The 17,418-nt window shown below is 31.1% G+C and overlaps 1 protein-coding gene across 1 annotated transcript; it reads right to left on the bottom strand.

Moving 5' to 3' along the window:
* Nucleotides 1–7,680: 7,680 nt before the first annotated feature.
* Nucleotides 7,681–15,254, bottom strand: ABCB19 (ATP binding cassette subfamily B19). Its single transcript, NM_113807.3, has 10 exons — nt 14,708–15,254; nt 14,572–14,626; nt 13,521–13,696; nt 12,702–12,902; nt 12,209–12,468; nt 11,798–12,114; nt 11,488–11,711; nt 10,586–11,405; nt 10,265–10,506; nt 7,681–9,171 (listed from the first exon to the last, which is right to left on the bottom strand). The coding sequence occupies exons 1-10, from the start codon at nt 14,960–14,962 to the stop codon at nt 7,963–7,965; spliced, it is 3,759 nt and encodes a 1,252-aa protein (NP_189528.1). The 5' UTR covers nt 14,963–15,254; the 3' UTR covers nt 7,681–7,962.
* Nucleotides 15,255–17,418: the final 2,164 nt, after the last annotated feature.

The following is a 17,418-nucleotide window of genomic DNA, read 5'->3' on the forward strand; positions in this document are numbered from 1 at the left end:
AGATTACCAGTCATAACCAATAACTGATAGATGATTCAGCAAGTCAGTATAATTATATCGCACTAAAATGTTATACATCCTACTATATTATTTGGGAAGTACATTTTAAATGTAACTTTATTTTTTGTAAGTAATTACATAAGTATGCCATTAGAAATAAAACTTTAAAAAGTAAATTAATTCAACTCTTTAAAAATTAAAAAGTCAAATACTCATTTAACTAATTAAATTTAATTAAAAAACGAAATACATTATTAATTTTCAAAAAAGTAACCAATTAAAATCAACAAATTAGATTTGATATCTAAATTATCATATTAATTTTTTATTAATTATTATAGTTCACCTCTCATCTTTATATGATTCTATTTTTACGAAAAAATAATATCATCGTTATAAAAAATAATTAGAGTTTTTTCGCATATGTCATAATTTGAATTTTTTAAAACGAATATAAACTGTTCAATACATGAAAAAATATTATAACGGGTCAAAAATAGATTCTTCATTCATGGAATCATTATTCCAAGGGTTTTGGGATGTTTTATATAATGATTTTGGCAGGATGTAAAATTTTTCGAATAAAAAGTAGTCAGCAAAACATATGTTTTTTTGGGAGTTTTTAGATAATTAAATCAGAGAATAGGGCTGGACATATGAGTAACCCATTCGAGCTCGGGTAGAACCCGTTCGGGTTTAAGATTAATGGTATATGATTTACTACCCAATAGAATACTTCTAAATATTCGGTTCTGGTTCGGGTCGGGTCCAGTTGGGTTTGGGTCAGTTTGGATAAAAAGTTTCAGACCCTAAAAATACTCAAAAATTAGAAACGGATATTTTGTATGTAGATAGTGGGTCTCCAAACAAAAAAAACTTTTAAATTTGTTAAGTTTTAATAAATTTAATTATATTTGAATAAATTTTACTAAATTTTGACAAACATAACAAATAATTTTTGAATAGTTTAATTATTTTGGATATTTAGGTCCAAAATTAATTGACATATTTAGATTTATAATTATAATCTTAGATAATGAGATTATATTACGATTAAATATAATTAATATTTTGGATATTAAATTAATGTTTGGGTTTTTGAATACCCTTTTTGGATAACGGGTAATTTCCGGACCAATCGGATATTCACGGGTTTACTAAAACTCTACCCAATAAGGAAATTTCCTAAAATTTTAACCCGCCCTAACCCCGTTTTTTGGTTCGGGTATTGAGTTGGTTATCGGATCCGTTTTTTCGTCAGCCCTATCAAAAATAATCTAATATAGGGCCCAATTAGGTCCATAAATATAACAAAAATACTATACAAAGACTAATTCCAATTTGAAAAATTCTTTCTAATGCCTTTTTCACACTACCCTTTTTAATTCTACTCTTTCCTATTTAGCATTTTTATTTATACTCTCTTTAAATTATTAATGACCATTTTACCCTTATTTGTAAATTGATTTATGTTAACAAAATGAAATATTAATAGTTTTCGTCTAAAATATTCCAAAATAAAATTTCCCTCCAAAACTTTCCCGCCAAAAAATTTCGAAAAAAAAATTTCCTGCCAAAATTTGTTTTCAAAAACATTTTTCCCGCCAAAAACTTTTGAAAAACAAAATTCCCGCCAAAAAAGTTTTCAAAAATATTTTTCCCACCAACAAATTTCGAAAAAAAATCCTGCAAAAAAAAAATTTCACACACATTTTTCCCGTAAAAGTGTTTTTTTGGCGGGAAATAGATTTACAAGAGATTTTAAAAGGGTTTTAAAAGATTTTAAAAGATTTACAAAAGATTTTAAAGGGTTTAAAAGATTTACAAGGGATTTTAAAAAGGTTTTTAAAAGATTTACAAGGAATTTTAAAGGGCATTAAAAGATTTTATAAAGATTTTATAGGGTTTAAATGTGTTTTAAAATATTTACAAGGAATTTTTAAAGGATTTTAAAAGATGTACAAGAGTTCTTAAAAGATTTTAAAAGAATTTATAAGAAAACCCTTTAAAAACTCTTGTAAATCTTTATAAAACCTTTTGTAAAGGTTCACAAGAATTTTAAAATGGTTCAAAAAGAGTTGTAAATGTTTTAAATACTTAAAATTCTTTTTCTAAGAGTTAAAAACTGTTTATAAAGACTTTATAATAGTTTTAAAAGGATTTACAAAGGTTTAAAATCCTTGTAAATCCTTTTAAAACTCTTTAAAAACTCTTGTAAATCATGTTTTACCCTTTTATAAGCTTTTAAAATCCTTGTAAATCATTCTATACCACTTACTTATCCTTTAAAAACGATTGTAAACCATGCAAACCCTTTTTAAAATCTCTTGTAAATCATTTTTTGACACTTACTTATGCTTTAAAAACGATTGTAAATCATGTTAACCCCTTTTAAAATCCCTTGTAAATCATTCAATGTCACTTAGTTATGCTTTAAAACGATTGTAAACTATACAAACACTTTTAAAATCCCTTGTAAGTAATTCTATGCCATTTACTTATGCTTTAAAAACGATTATAAATCATGTTTTACCCTTTTATAAGCTTTTAAAATCCCTTGTAAATCATTCCAATGCCACTTACTTATGCTTAAAAGAACATTATAAACCATGCTAACCCTTTTTAAAAATCATTGTAAATTATTCTATGCCACTTACTTATGCTTTAAAATCGATTGTAAATCATGTTTTACCCTTTTATAAGCTTTTAAAATCCCTTGTAAATCATTCAATGCCACTTACTTATGCTTAAAAACGATTGTAAACCATGCTAACCCTTTTTAAATCTCTTGTAAATCATTCTATACCACTTACTAATGCTTTAAAACGATTGTTAATCATGTTTTACCCTTTTGTAAGCTTTTAAAATCCATTGTAAATCATTCAATGCCACTTACTTATGCTTAAAAAACGATTGTAAATCTTGTAAAACTATTGAAAAAAGTTTTAAAATAATTTACAAAGGTTTAAAAAGGGGTTTTAAAGTATTTACCTATGTTTTTAAAAACTTTATAAAGATTTTAAGAGGTTTTAAAATAATTTACAACGGTTTTTAGCAACTACCAAAGTTTTTAAAAAACTTTACAAGGATTTTTAAAAGCATTTTTTTGGCTGCGAAAAAATTTCACGAGAAAAAATTTTGGCGGAAAAATATTTTTTTGGCGGGAAAAAAAGTTTGGCGGAAATTTTTTTTTGGCGGGAAAAATAAATTTTGGCTCCAAAAATTCGGCGGAAAACTTTCAGTTTCTAATTACATGTTCTTATTAGATGAGGGTAATTTGGTCATTCTGTTCAAGGAAAGGGATAATTTTAAAAATGAACGGTGTAAAAGGGTATTGTTTCAAAAGGGTAGTAAAAAAAGGGTAGTTTTGCAAATCTCCCTTCTAAGTTAGGCCAAAAATTAGATCCTCTAATACAAAGAAAACTTGTTTCTTACCAAAACAACTTGTATACAAATTTTACACATTTACTTAAAACTACATATGTTGTATTTATTATAAAAATAATATTTTTAAACAAAGTTAATCCTTTGACTAAAAAAAAAAGAAAAAAAAAAAAAACAAAGTTAATCCAATGCAGCATTATATCCAAATAGTAAAAACATTGAAAAATATTATAGCATCACTTTTATACTATACTATTTCTTATATAATTCAAACAAAGTATATAATTTAATTTATACAAAATATTAATGCCCATGCTGTATAGCACGAGTTATGATCTAGTATGACAGTATATTTGAACCTCTAGTTTAATAGCAATGTCAATCACTTCTTGATGTTTAATTAACTGTTGATTACTTGATCTATTACATCAATCATATGTCTCCTCTTGGCCTTCTTGTTAATTGGTCGTTTGCGTACTGTCACGGAGTTGGTGACTTGAGATCATAGTAGCTCGATTTATATTAAATGAATTATGTTTAATAATATTAAAGACATAAAAATCTAAGAGCATTTTCAATGGAAGGTTTTTAAGTAGTTCTTAGAGGATCATTATTGGTGGTATCTTAGCTAAATTCTTAAGCTAAGATTTGTGAAGAAAAATCTCTTATATAAGAATTTTTTGGCTTATATTTAAGTTTTTTTCTTCACAAATAATAGTTAAGATTTGGCTAAAATACTACCAATAATGGTGATCTTATGCATATGAAAGTAGAATAAGAAGAGAGAGAATAAGAAAAACTCTTATCTAAAAGACTTAGGATTTATATAAGAGACTAATGAGACACATGTCTCTTTTATATTGGTTCAATTTTTTTTTTAAAAAATAAAATTTAATTATCTAAATAAATTATATTAAATAATAATATATAGATATTTACAAGAAAAAATTAAGAGTCCTGCATTGAGGATGATCTAATGCATTGTTTTACGAGTTATGAGTTTATGAATAAGAATTGTTTTTTGGATATCGGATTTTAGGGTCTACAAAAATGTTTAATGGTTTGTCAATAATGATCAATACAAAGAATATCTAAAGAGTATTCGCTTAAAAATACTCGTTCTTACTTTTGTTATCTTTCTAAGTTTTATCCGAATGACTATAAAATTTATTAATTACACATTGATCTTATATTCTCTTAGAGTTTGGGTTCCAATGTGGTTTATAAACATAACACTACAAATAAATCTGTATTAGGACTTAAACCGCAGCACAACTAAAACAATACTTTTATATGAATGGTAACAAAATGCAGAACATAGAATTCATCCGCATATATCACACCTCACGTGTTCTGCCACACTATGCAAAAGCCTGTTAGGGTAACTGGTACATCAATACTAACGTATGTAGCAATGTCCAAAAACTGATGGATATGATGTTCTGAAATGATTGATAGATATAGATATAACCAGTTTGCTAAAATATGAATAATACAACGAGTGACATTGTTGAAAATGGGAGAAAAGAAAGCACATGTCTGCACTTTTGCCTTCTCATCATACAATTAAAAAGGAAAGTAGTTTTCTCTGTGAAAAGCAAAAAAAATAGTCTTCAAACTTTTTCACAACTTACCCGTCAGTAAATAAAATTTACTTCATGAATTATAACACCTCAAAACCTCTTTGTGCAGAAATTATACGTTCTATTTAAAATTTTTGAATTTCATTATAATACAAATAGCATATTTTTTTTACAAAACCATTTTAGTAATTTTTATAATATACTGTTTATATTTTACCATTTAGACTACTAATTAACACCTTTACGTTTTGAAATATGATTATCGTATTTACTTTTCATTTATGAAAATTCAACACACGCAAACAAACAAAAAATCAACAACTAATACAAAACTTTAAGCATTGATCAATGTGATTATGGGTATAATTTATACATTAAATTATCAAATATATTTTTTGAACATAGGACTCAAGAAAAACAAATCAACAACTAATGCCAAAATTTTAGCATCGGCCAATGCGCTTATGGATATGATTTGTACATTAGATTAAAACTGCATAAGCGAGAATAATATTTGGATGAGTGTAGGAATATTTTAGTGGTATATAAATTTGATGAACCTCATATCATTATAATTAAGCAAAACCTTTTTCTTTGTTTGATAATTCTTATATTTCTCACACAAACCAAATGAAAGTAGTTTGGTGGTAACAGATTTGAGGGATATGATTCCCACATGAATTTTTTCATTTTTATTTGATTAGTTGAAATGATATCATGTTCATAATTCATTTTTAAAATCCGGTGATCAAGTTACTTGATGACTATATTCACCTGGAAAATTAGTCGGAATTCGGTCCAGATCATCCTTGTTACCAAAAATAATAGTATTATTTCACACGATCAAAATTATGCCTTAGTTCTATGATTACAAAATGTTCCTCATGATTCTCTACACTATCTATTACATTAATATATACAAAAAAAGCAGATACACATACTACTGGAAAGTGAAACCTAACGCACTGGAACACTTGAGGTTTTGTCAGTATGAGTAGGGACATTCGAGTCCTTCCCAATGCTGCTTCATGTTCAATCTATTTTTTCATGTTCATAATTATTTTAAAGTTGTAATGATAACAACACTAACACACTAACACTTTCCATAAAATTCATAACTTGTATTCAGCTTTTTCTGAGTTTTTAATTTACTTTTGGTGTGAGATGCTTTTAGGTTTATGTGATGTTGGTAAAAAGTATATTATCCTTTTCTTATTGATTTTTGTTCACTAAGATATGCAATGATGACTAATTTTTTCTTTTTTTCGTTTTAATTTTTAGAAATTGTGAGTCTTATTTATTAGCGGTTGGTATCTTAAATATTTAATTCCTTACATGTATTTGTCTTGTGATCGCAGGTCTTGAATTCTTTAAGTTTTTTTGTAATTAAATAAATTATGATTCTATTCAAAATATTTGGAGTCTTTTATATATTTGATGTGTTGATTTGGAAAAAGAATTAGGAGAAGATATGGCCTTTATCTTAAACAGCAAAACCACATGCAAAGCAAATAAAGGCAAACAGATCCAACAGATAGAATAAGATTAAAGAGCTTCACAGTTGGTTTCTTTAGATTTTATTCATTTCTTTTCATAGAAATTATTGGAACTTTATGGCTCCACACACCAAATAAAAGAAAAGGAATAGTGAAAAAGAACTAAATAATTCAAGGCCCCAACAATTAGAAGATAAAATAGAAGAACCCATTTGTTGAGTATATTAAACATTGATAATCTTATATAAGTTCTCTAGATCATATACCAAAATATATACATGTGAACATTTCCTCTAGAAATTCTAGATTGTTAAAATTCTAGAAGTAATATTCCTGCTTAAAGCCTTAGTAAAAATGTGAGATAGTTGATCATGTGTGAAAACATGGCTAGTGGTGAAGCTGCCGTTGAGGATCTCATCTTAAAGGGAGTGACAACAATCGATTTTATTGAGTTTGATACGTTCATGGAATATTCGGAAATGAACAACAATCAAGTTGTCACAAAAAAATATGAATGAACTTGTCATGGAAAAATCGGAGGCCTTTGTACCAAAGACCGAAGAGTCTTCTAGAAAATTTGAGCGTGGCCAAATGAATGAAGCAACCGGTAACTAAACACCATGCGCGAGGATTACCATGCAGTCCAGTCAAAATCTCACCAAGAAACAAGAGATAGACTCTACGTAGAACCAGATTACTCTTTACGTATCAAACAACACATATATAGAACAACATTCCTATTATATATGTTTAGAAACCTACATATATTGTGGTATGTAAGTAGCACAAGAACGAAATAACATGTCAAGACGAGTAACCGCAAAAAAATAAGGAACTTGAATACCAAAAAATTACTTAAGATCTCAAAAAATTACTTAAGATCTCAAGAACGAAATAACATGTCAATGCGAGGTAGAGCTCATTCTCATCTCAATTTCTGCAAAATTTCGGTTTGAAGTCCACTATGAAACACTTCAGTGCGTTTCTACCGGGGTTGACCGGATCAGCCGATAGAGTTTATAAAAAAAAAAAATCCGGTCTGTGATTTAGGATATTATATAAGACAATTTTGCTGTTTAGGCTGAATCTAATTTTGATAGCCGGTCTAAATTGATTAAGTCGCTGTAAGACCACATAACCTGATTAGACCATGCGAGATCAAACCCCTAAAAGAACATGTCCGATCAATTCTAGTCATGAACCAAATGTTTTAGGGAAATTTTGATCAACCAAAGTATTAGAGTGATTTTGTTTTGTTTCGAGGCATAAATTAAAAACATAACGAAAACATAGTTCAGTCTTATGTTCCAAAACGGGCACATAAGCAAAATGCGAAAAAAATAACCCTTAATTAAAGAACCTTCATAAACACTCCAAAAGCTTCATTATCTACACCTATTCATATTATCGTTATAGTCCATAGAAATCTTCCAAATTAAAGTTTTAATATAAAAAAAATTACACAAACCGATTTTTTGTTTTTAATCCATGATCAAGCTTCAAATCCTATGTGTTTGAAGCTGTAACAGCCTTGAATAAGCTCCCTCTGGTCGGCTAACGAGCTCTGAATGGCTGCCTTGCTCCACAATCCGCCCGTCTTGAATCACACCAATGCAATCAACACCTCTTATGGTGGACAAGCGGTGAGCAACTACCACGGTGGTCCGACCTCTCATGAGCCTCTCTAACGCCTCTTGCAGCACGCATTCTGATTCTGCATCTAGTGCGCTAGTTGCTTCGTCTAGAAGCAACACTGTAGGGTTCTTGAGCACAGCTCTTGCTATCGCGATCCTCTGTTTCTGTCCACCTGATAACTGCACTCCTCTTTCGCCTACTGGAGTTTTGTAACCTTCAGGTAAACCACTGATGAAACCGTGAGCATTTGCGGCTCGAGCTGCATCAATTACCTCGGATTCAGTTGCACCATCTTTACCATAGGCGATGTTGTCGAAGATCGTTGCTGCGAAGAGAGCTGGTTCTTGTTGAACAAGACCGATTTTGAGCCTTAGAGATTTCAGGTTTAGCCGGCGGATGTCTTTGCCATCAATCATGACTTTTCCAGCAAGAGGGTCGTAAAACCGCTCGATCATCGCAATTACAGAACTCTTCCCTGACCCACTCGCGCCCACAAGAGCTTGGCTATGTCCAGCTCGAATTCTGAGGTTAAAGTCCCTGAAAACCATGACGTCGGGTCTTGAAGGGTAAGCGAAATCAACATGCCTAAACTCAATGTCTCCACGGATCGTCTCCACGGGATCAGCATCAGCATCATCCGGGTCAATCCTGGTCTGCCTGTCCAAGACCGAGAAAACCGAACCAACAGCTTCACCTCCCCGAATAATTTCAGGAGCAAGACTGACAGTTTCAGCAACAGAGTTTGCAGTAATGACCAAAACCACAAACACTTTGATCACTTTGGAAAAGGTTGACACGCCTTTACTCACAAGGTGGGCACCATACCAGAGAATTAAAGCCTCAGAACCATAGAGAGCAAGCTGCGAGAGGCCAAATAGGAAACCCGAGGTTTGACTTCGGTATAAGCTTCTTTTCTGAGGTACACGAAGCTCATGACAGAACAAAGAGAGAATCTTGCTCTGTGCATTGAAAGCTGCTACGGTTCTAATGTTACTGACTCCTTCACCAGCAATCATTGAAGTCTTTGCATGAGCCTTAGCTGTGTCTCCAGCAAAACCCTTCAGAGATAGTTGCTGCAATGTAGCCACATATATTAATACTTATGATTTAGAACAACAGATGGTAATAATAGTTCACTTGTAAAAAATAAGATTGACAATCAAAGGTCTAAGTCGCCACTAAAACATGACGTAGAACCATATAGTTAAATCACATATGCAACACTCTATCCCATCAACATCAGTACAAGTACAATGCCTATCTATGTTCTTCTGTGTGAAATCTATTTGATAGATTTTTCAACTAATAATTAGATCACGGGTGAAAAAATGTTGGTGATATATCAAAGCAGAGTCCTGAACCTTGCAGCTAGTTAGAAACAAAAAAAAAACTCATCACAACCTAATCTACCAAAACAAAGAAACCCACAAGCAAACATTGACTAGTGGATGGTGTAAAAACACTGACACACACACTGTGATAAGTAAATAATGCACTGAGACAACAACTTTGACCAATGAAGAACTCTAAATAAAATATTGGTTCTAAGAAGGAAAAAAATTGCAGATTTTTTGGATTTTTGTGGTGAGGTTTTATGGGCAAAAGAATTAAATAAAGAGAGAAGTGGGATCACAGTTCAGAGTTCAGAGAGTGAAGTAAATATGAAAGCTTAAAGTAGGATAGATTTAGCAGAAGCAAAAGACAGAGGAATCTTAGCTATTTTCGTGAACACTGTTATCTATGGGTCATAGTACCAATAGAAACTATATAATAAATATTCTTCACACATGCCCAGAGAGTAAACTAAAGCCTACTGTTTTTTAATTTTTTTAGCACATTTATTGATGTGAGGGCTCCATGATCTTGACCCTTACACTATTTCCAAAAAGTAGAAAAAAAAAGCTTCTTAATAATTCTTTTATGATTATTATTGTAAACATAAATGCAAACTTGGATAAAGTTAGAAGATGAAGCACGTGTAGAGGCAGTGGCTGTGTTGCCATGTTCTATAAAGTTTTGAACTTTTGAAAAGCAAATATAAATTTATAAAAATCTGGCCTTTTGTCGTTTTTTCTTAAGATCATAATGGTGAATGCAAGATTCCAATTATATTTTAATGATTGATGAATATTGAAAGATTTTGAGTAAAAAGATTAGATTATTTACCTGAGCAAAGTTAGCGAGGACTAGAAGTGGGAATGTGCCTAAGATGAGAAGTGAGACTCTCCATTCTACTATGAAGGCGACTATGAAGGATGTGAGAAGTGAAGTCATGTTTTGTAGAATTACTGAGATTCTCTCGGCTATAGCGGATTTAACATCTGCTGCATCAGTAGCTAAACGTGCAGCGATCAGGCTTGAGTTGTGTTCATCCTCATCGAACCAACCAACTTCGTTTCTCAAGATAGCTAAATAAGAACAATCAAGAAACCAAAATAAGAAATGGGAAAGTGATTTTAAGCAAATTCAGGAGATTTTGATACATACCTGAGAGCATCATTCTTCTTACTCTTGTTGTGAGGTTTTCTCCCATGATGCTAAAGAAGTAATGTTGGATCAAATAAGCACCCACAGCATAGAGACCAGCACCAATGTAGATGAAGACATACTCTTTTGTTTTCCTTTCCATTGAATCATAGTCTGTGTAGTAGAAGACTTCGATCATGTTGCTCATCACAATAGCAAATGTAGGACCAATGAAACCAGAAAGAATTGAGCCTACTGCTCCCATGATTGAGTAAGGCCATTCCGGTGAATTAAGCTTGAGAAGCCTGTAGAAGTAATTTTCAGGGGCACGAGTCTTTCGGTCAGTCTCTGCATTTGAAATCATCTCTATCCGACCATCAGCTCCAGTGCTGTAAGAATAGCTCAGATTCCTCAAACTTCCTGATCTTAAACTGAGTGATTTCGTTGACAGTGAATGGCTCAAACGGGTTGAACGAGTGCGACGAGTTGACGGGTTTGAGAAATCTCGAGTACCAACCATTTCCTGAAACCTGATGAGGGATGCGTAAGCACCGGATTTGGCAATGAGTTCTTCATGTGTTCCGGTTTCAACAACTTGGCCTTGCTGTATCACGGCAATGGAATCAACATTTCTGATGGTGCAGAGACGATGAGCAACAACAACAGTGGTCCTCCCCACCATGACTCTGTCTAAAGCTTCCTGAACAATGCTCTCAGAGCTAGCATCAAGAGCGCTTGTAGCTTCATCTAGTAACAGAATCTTTGGGTCTTTCAACATCGCCCTAGCAATTGCAATTCTCTGCTTCTGTCCACCTGAGAGTTGAACACCACGTTCTCCAACCTAATTGTATTGACATTCAACAAAAAATTAAGCAAAAGGCCATGACATTAACTAGACATATAATCAAATATTTGATTTATACCTGTGTGTCGTAGCCTTTAGGAAGTAATGTAATGAAACTATGCGCATTCGCAGCGGAAGCAGCAGCTTCAACTTCAACCATTGTTGCATCAGGCTTTCCATAGAGTATGTTCTCTAGTATAGTAGTGGCAAAGAGCGCAGGTTCTTGATTCACAAGCCCGATTTGTTCACGCAAAAACTTCAACTGAAGCGTCTTTATCTCAACACCATCCAACAGAATTTGCCCTGCTCATCAAGAAAAAATAAACAAAGTTATGATCCAGTCACTAGCCAAAGACTCAAATAGCAAAAAACAAATTCAATCAAATTACCGCTGTTTGGATCATAGAATCTCTCAATGAGGGAAACAACAGTACTCTTTCCAGAGCCACTCCCACCAACAACCGCCACAGTTTTCCCAGAAGGGAAGAAAATATTAAAGTTCCTGAAGATCATAACATCAGGCCGTGAAGGATAGCTAAAAGTCACATCTTTAAACTCAATGTTCCCATGAACTTGATCCAAACATTTTCCATCCAACGGGTCTTGAATTATCGTCGGTCTCTGGTTAATTATCTCCATCAACTTATAACCAGCCGCTTTACCTTTACTAAACGCCCCAAGATTCGAGAAAGATTGCCCCAAACTCCTAAAAACACACACAGAAACAAAAAGTGACATCCAAGTAATAACAAAACACAAAATACACAAAACCACATCATTGTTATGTTTTGAATTCTTACATTCCACCAACAATAGCAGAGAATATAGCAGTAAACGCCTTTCCTCCATCGGTTTGTCCATTCCGAATAAAAACTCCAGCATACCAAAACACCAAAGCCCATGACATACAAGCTATTCCATAAGTACATCCTAAACCCAACCCTTTAGCCATCCCCGCTTTATAACCGAGCTTAAGCGTATACTGAATCGCATCCGAATACGCATTAAGTGCCTTACTCTCTCCAACATAAGAATAAACAGTTCGAACTTGAGCAATTGCCTGAGAAACCAAAACATCAATCATTAACCGACCAAAGAAAAGCAAAGATTTTGAATTAGTGAAAACACTGTTTAAGTCTTTGGATTGCATAAGAAGCAATGAAAAAAAAAAAAAATCATTTGAGAGATCAAGTACAAAGAAGCAAGCCTAAGAACAGTTAAAAAGCATTACGTCGAACAGTTGGTGGGCATTAAATAAAACAAATAAAGGAACAAACTTTAATCTTTATTTACCTGCTCGGCGATAACACCGGCGTTAGCATAAGATTCACGGCTCTTTGAAGTAATTCCGGTGAGTGTATAAGCGTATAAACCTCCGGCGAAAGCGATTCCGGGAATCACAGCAACACTTAACAAAGCTAATTTCCATGCTGATACAAATCCAACTACTAATCCCGCCAAAAATGTTGAGAGGTAATGTATAAAGTTTCCAACCTGAGAAATTCAATTTTTTTTCAACTACTCTGTTATTAATTCACTTCATCAACAATAAAAAAGAGTGATGATAATAATGAAACTAGGGGACCCAGTGCATGTTAGCTCGTGCTTGCTAACGTGCACCACAGAGACAGGACCAAATTGCAAAAAAAAAAACAGTTTTAGATAAAATGTACTATTAAAATTTGAAGGTACTTTACACATTTTTTTTAATAACAAATATTTATTTTACTTGTTAAAGAAACATTATTTTGCATAATAAATATTTTTCACAATGGAAAAAAAGAAGCTATTTTTATATTAAAAATGTAAGAAAATGAGTACTATATCATTTAAGTTTTAGTTAAATAGTGAAAAAAATCCTCTATTTCTATAGCAAATTTGTAAAAAAAAATTACTTATTTTCACAATCTTATGAAAAAAATCCAACTTTTATTTTAACAAAAAAAAAAATCAATCTATAGTCTTTTTTCTTCCCTAACCACCTGAGGCGCAAGATAAACGACGGTTGCTAACATAAACGGACCCAAAACTTTGATAAAGATTGATCATGAAAAAAATGGGACCCGCCGGTAAATACTAGATTTTGTTGGTAGTAAAAAAAAAAATGGTTACCTTTTCACTAATGGCATCTTGAACAAGAAGAGTATCAGTAGAAACACTAAAGACAATGTCACCAGTTCTAGCATCAGTATCAAAGAACCCAACGTCTTGTTTTAATACTGCTTCAAGATATTTCTTCCTTAATGCTGCTACTTGTCTTTCTCCAGAATACATCCAACATGCTATCTCTGTAAAATTATTTAACAAAAAATTATGGTTATTATTACAAGAATTTTTATGAAGTTGTAATAAATGTGAGAGAGATGCCCATTTTTTTTTTTTTTTCGATATAGACAAAGTAGTAGTCCATGAATCACGTGGACTTGGCTTATCCTTTTAACATATTAAAATTTTTAAAAATTTGAAGTGTTTTTTTTTTATATATAATTTTGATTCTCTCTAGATTGTGATTTCTGTTTCTAGGTTTTTATTTATTGAAGCAAACATAAAAAAGTTGGGTTTTTGTTGTAGAGTAAAAAAATGTTTACCAGAGTAAATGATCACTTTGTGGAAGAATCAAATAAAAACTCAAAAATTACACCTTTAGATTTCTTGTCTATAAAAGCGGTTGGCACGGAAAGTTCGTTCCGAACCCCATTACATCACTTATGTAAACAACATTCTATAAAAATGGTTTTTTTAGTTCTAATCAAAAGCGAATGACAAAAAAAACAAGATTTTAAACAAAGTTTAAGCTTTCTTTTTTTAATATAATTTTGAAGCAAACAAAAAAAGAAGTTGGGTTTTTGTTGTAGAGTAAAAAAAAATGTTTTACCTTCAGAGTAAATGGTCACTTTGAGGAAGAATCAAATAAAACTCAAAAAATACACCTTTAGATTTCTTGCCTAATAATCTGATTTAATTTATGTTAATGGGTTAATTGGTTGAACCAAAAAAAAGAAAATAATGCAAATGTTTAATCTAAACTTTATTAATTTCTTGATCTTGTTTTCTTTTTTTTTTGTGCAAAAAATTTCTTGATCTTGTTTATAATGTGATTTAATTACTGGGTTTCTTGATTGAAGAATAAAGAAAAAGAAGATTGGATTTGTAAGAAACAAACCTGCGTAAGAAGAGAAGCAAACGACCAAACCCAAGTAGACGAAATATAGAGAATACTGCAAAATTTCACAAACACAAAAATTAGATCAGATCTTGGATCTAATTTGATAAAAACAAGAAAGAAAAAAAAGACTTACTCTAGAGACTTCATGAACCATTTGATGTAAATCCATTTGGTTTTTACCAAATCCATTAACCATTTGACCAAAGAGTAAAAAGAAGACAGGCATGGAAGAGCCATGAACAATGGCACCAAGAGAACCAACGAACATTAAGAGATAATCAAATTTATCAGCGAAAGAAAAGAGTTTAAAGAATGGTAAACTCTGTTCTTTCTTCTTCTCTGCTTCTGCTGGAACAGTCTTGGCATCGGTTGTGTTAGTTTCCGACATGGTTTTTTGTAGATCCGAGTTAAAGAAAGTAAGAAGAAACGAGTTGGTTTAGTGAGAAAACGAGATCATTGAGCAGTGAGAGAGAGAGAGAGAAAGAATGAAATGTTTTTTGTTTTATAAAGTTTTTCTTGAAAATCTGACAATTGTTTTGTGAAGTTCAAGAACTCTTTTACGAGTGTCTTGTTTTGAAGTGGTGAGAAGAGAGAGAGAATGAGAGTGTGGTTGGAGAAGGGTGTGATTGGTATATATAGGAGGGAGAGAGAGTGATGAAGACTAGTGGTCAAAGACTCATTGAGACATGAGAGATTGAGAGATTCGTGTTGCTAGTTGATGTAATTAATGTTTAACATTTTGTAAAATGGAAAAAAAAAACAATTAAGGGTTTACTTTGATTTTATTGGATTGTTTGAATTGACTAATTTGTGTTAATTAATGTCATTTTAGAAAGTTTTTTTTTTATAAAGATCTTTTTTGTTAAAGTTATGTTGTGTTCAATTAATATTTTTAAAGTACTACAAATCAAAATCTGGTGTGATTCAATGGTTTTGCATAAGTAGAGATTTTAACAAATCTGCAAGCATTTTTTCTGGTCAAACTATGAAATGGGAATTTTATTGAACATGTCATTGTATAAAAATTCATGTTTAGAGTTAGATATAATCCAATGAAAGTTTGATTACAGTTTTTTTTTTTTTTGGTCTAAATAATTTTTAAACAACATTAGATATTTTATATTTTTATATTGTTACATTAAGAAAACTTGATTTTTGTGTAAATACATATATATATATATATATATATATATATATATGTATAGACAACTTGTCTAAAATTATATAGAAGTATTTCTATGGTCAACATATAAGTATACAAATTTTAGCTCAATTTTTCATTTAAATAAGTAATGTTTAAAACTTTGAAATGTATAAATCCATTAAAGTCTTCATCACAATGATGATGTACTTTGGTTTCTGTCTAATAAGTTTTGAACAACATCATGTATTTTGTATCGTCACATTTAGAAAACATCATATATTTTATTTAATAATTTCTATTATAACTTGATTAATAATTTCTAAAAATTTAGGAAATTTTTTGATGTATATCCAATTAACTCCTTATGACAATGATGAAGAACTTTATATTTTTACTAATAAGTTATAAATGACATCATATACATTATATCATCACACTTAGACAATTAGTATAAAGTTATATGATTCAAATCATAGGGTAAGCTAATCAGTAGCGATTACTTTTTGTGTTATAATAAGCATGTCAAGGGGATCATTACCTTTCTTATGACTACCATTTCATTATCTCCATTTTGTGATAGATCAAGGCTGAAAAATCATACAAATTAGAACGTTATCGAGTATAAATAACAAATGATCGATTAGCTCAGACCATATCATGAAAAATAGATGATCTCTCTGACTCTCTCATACGATTATCTGCATACTAAACAAGCATATGCTATTGCACCCAAACCCGAGATATCGAAACTGTGGGAAGTCGATCTTTAGCAGAAAGAATATCGAGGGATCACTTGTGCAAACCACACAGTTTTACACAATACCTATTATCGAAGGATATATAACTAATCATTTGTTTGAAAAATATGTGTGAGTTTCTCTAGTAAAAATATTAGGATACAAATTTTAGTTAAGTTGTCATTTTAAAATTTGATGTTAAAATCTTTAACTGTATATAAATTCATTAAGTGCGTTTACCAGAATGACGCCAAACTTTGGTTGTTTTATAATAATTTTTAAACAACATCATGTATTTGTAATGTCACATTTAGACAACATCATACATTTTCTAATAATTTTAAAAATTCATGTTTCAATTTCGATATATAAATTTTTGCAACTAATATAAATTCAAGGATCAGCTAGTCCGTTACTGTTTGGTGTTATAACGCATATGTTTTTTTAAAAAAATTCAAATTTATGTTCTTCTCTTGTTTATGAAGTGTAATTTGTAGTACGATACCTCTTATTAGAGTGGTAGATTAATTTAATGGAACATCAAACATTTGGTGAAGGAACTCCAATAAGAATTATGAAGTGGAGAAGAATATGAAATATAATATTTACAACAGATAACCGATTATAACCAGGTCCATTTGTCTTGATTTTTCTTATGTTAAATTCTTGTATATATCGAAAATCTGAGAAAAGTTATGCACTAAATCTATAGATACAAAAAGATCTTCTTTTTTCTTCTTCTTCATACACTTTTAATCAAATGCTAAATTCTGTCAACTTTTTAAGTTTTTCACATATTGTACTGACTCATATTACATTTACTTTCATTATTAATTTAGGAATTAAAATATTTCTATTATAAAACAATCTAAAAAGTAAAAAAAGAGGTGTTGGAATAATAGTTACAAAATTACAACCAACTAAAAGTGACTTAGATTCGGTTATGAATGTAAGAGCAGACCA

This window comes from Arabidopsis thaliana, chromosome 3, assembly GCF_000001735.4.
Source record: "Arabidopsis thaliana chromosome 3, partial sequence".
Taxonomy (NCBI): domain Eukaryota; kingdom Viridiplantae; phylum Streptophyta; class Magnoliopsida; order Brassicales; family Brassicaceae; genus Arabidopsis; species Arabidopsis thaliana.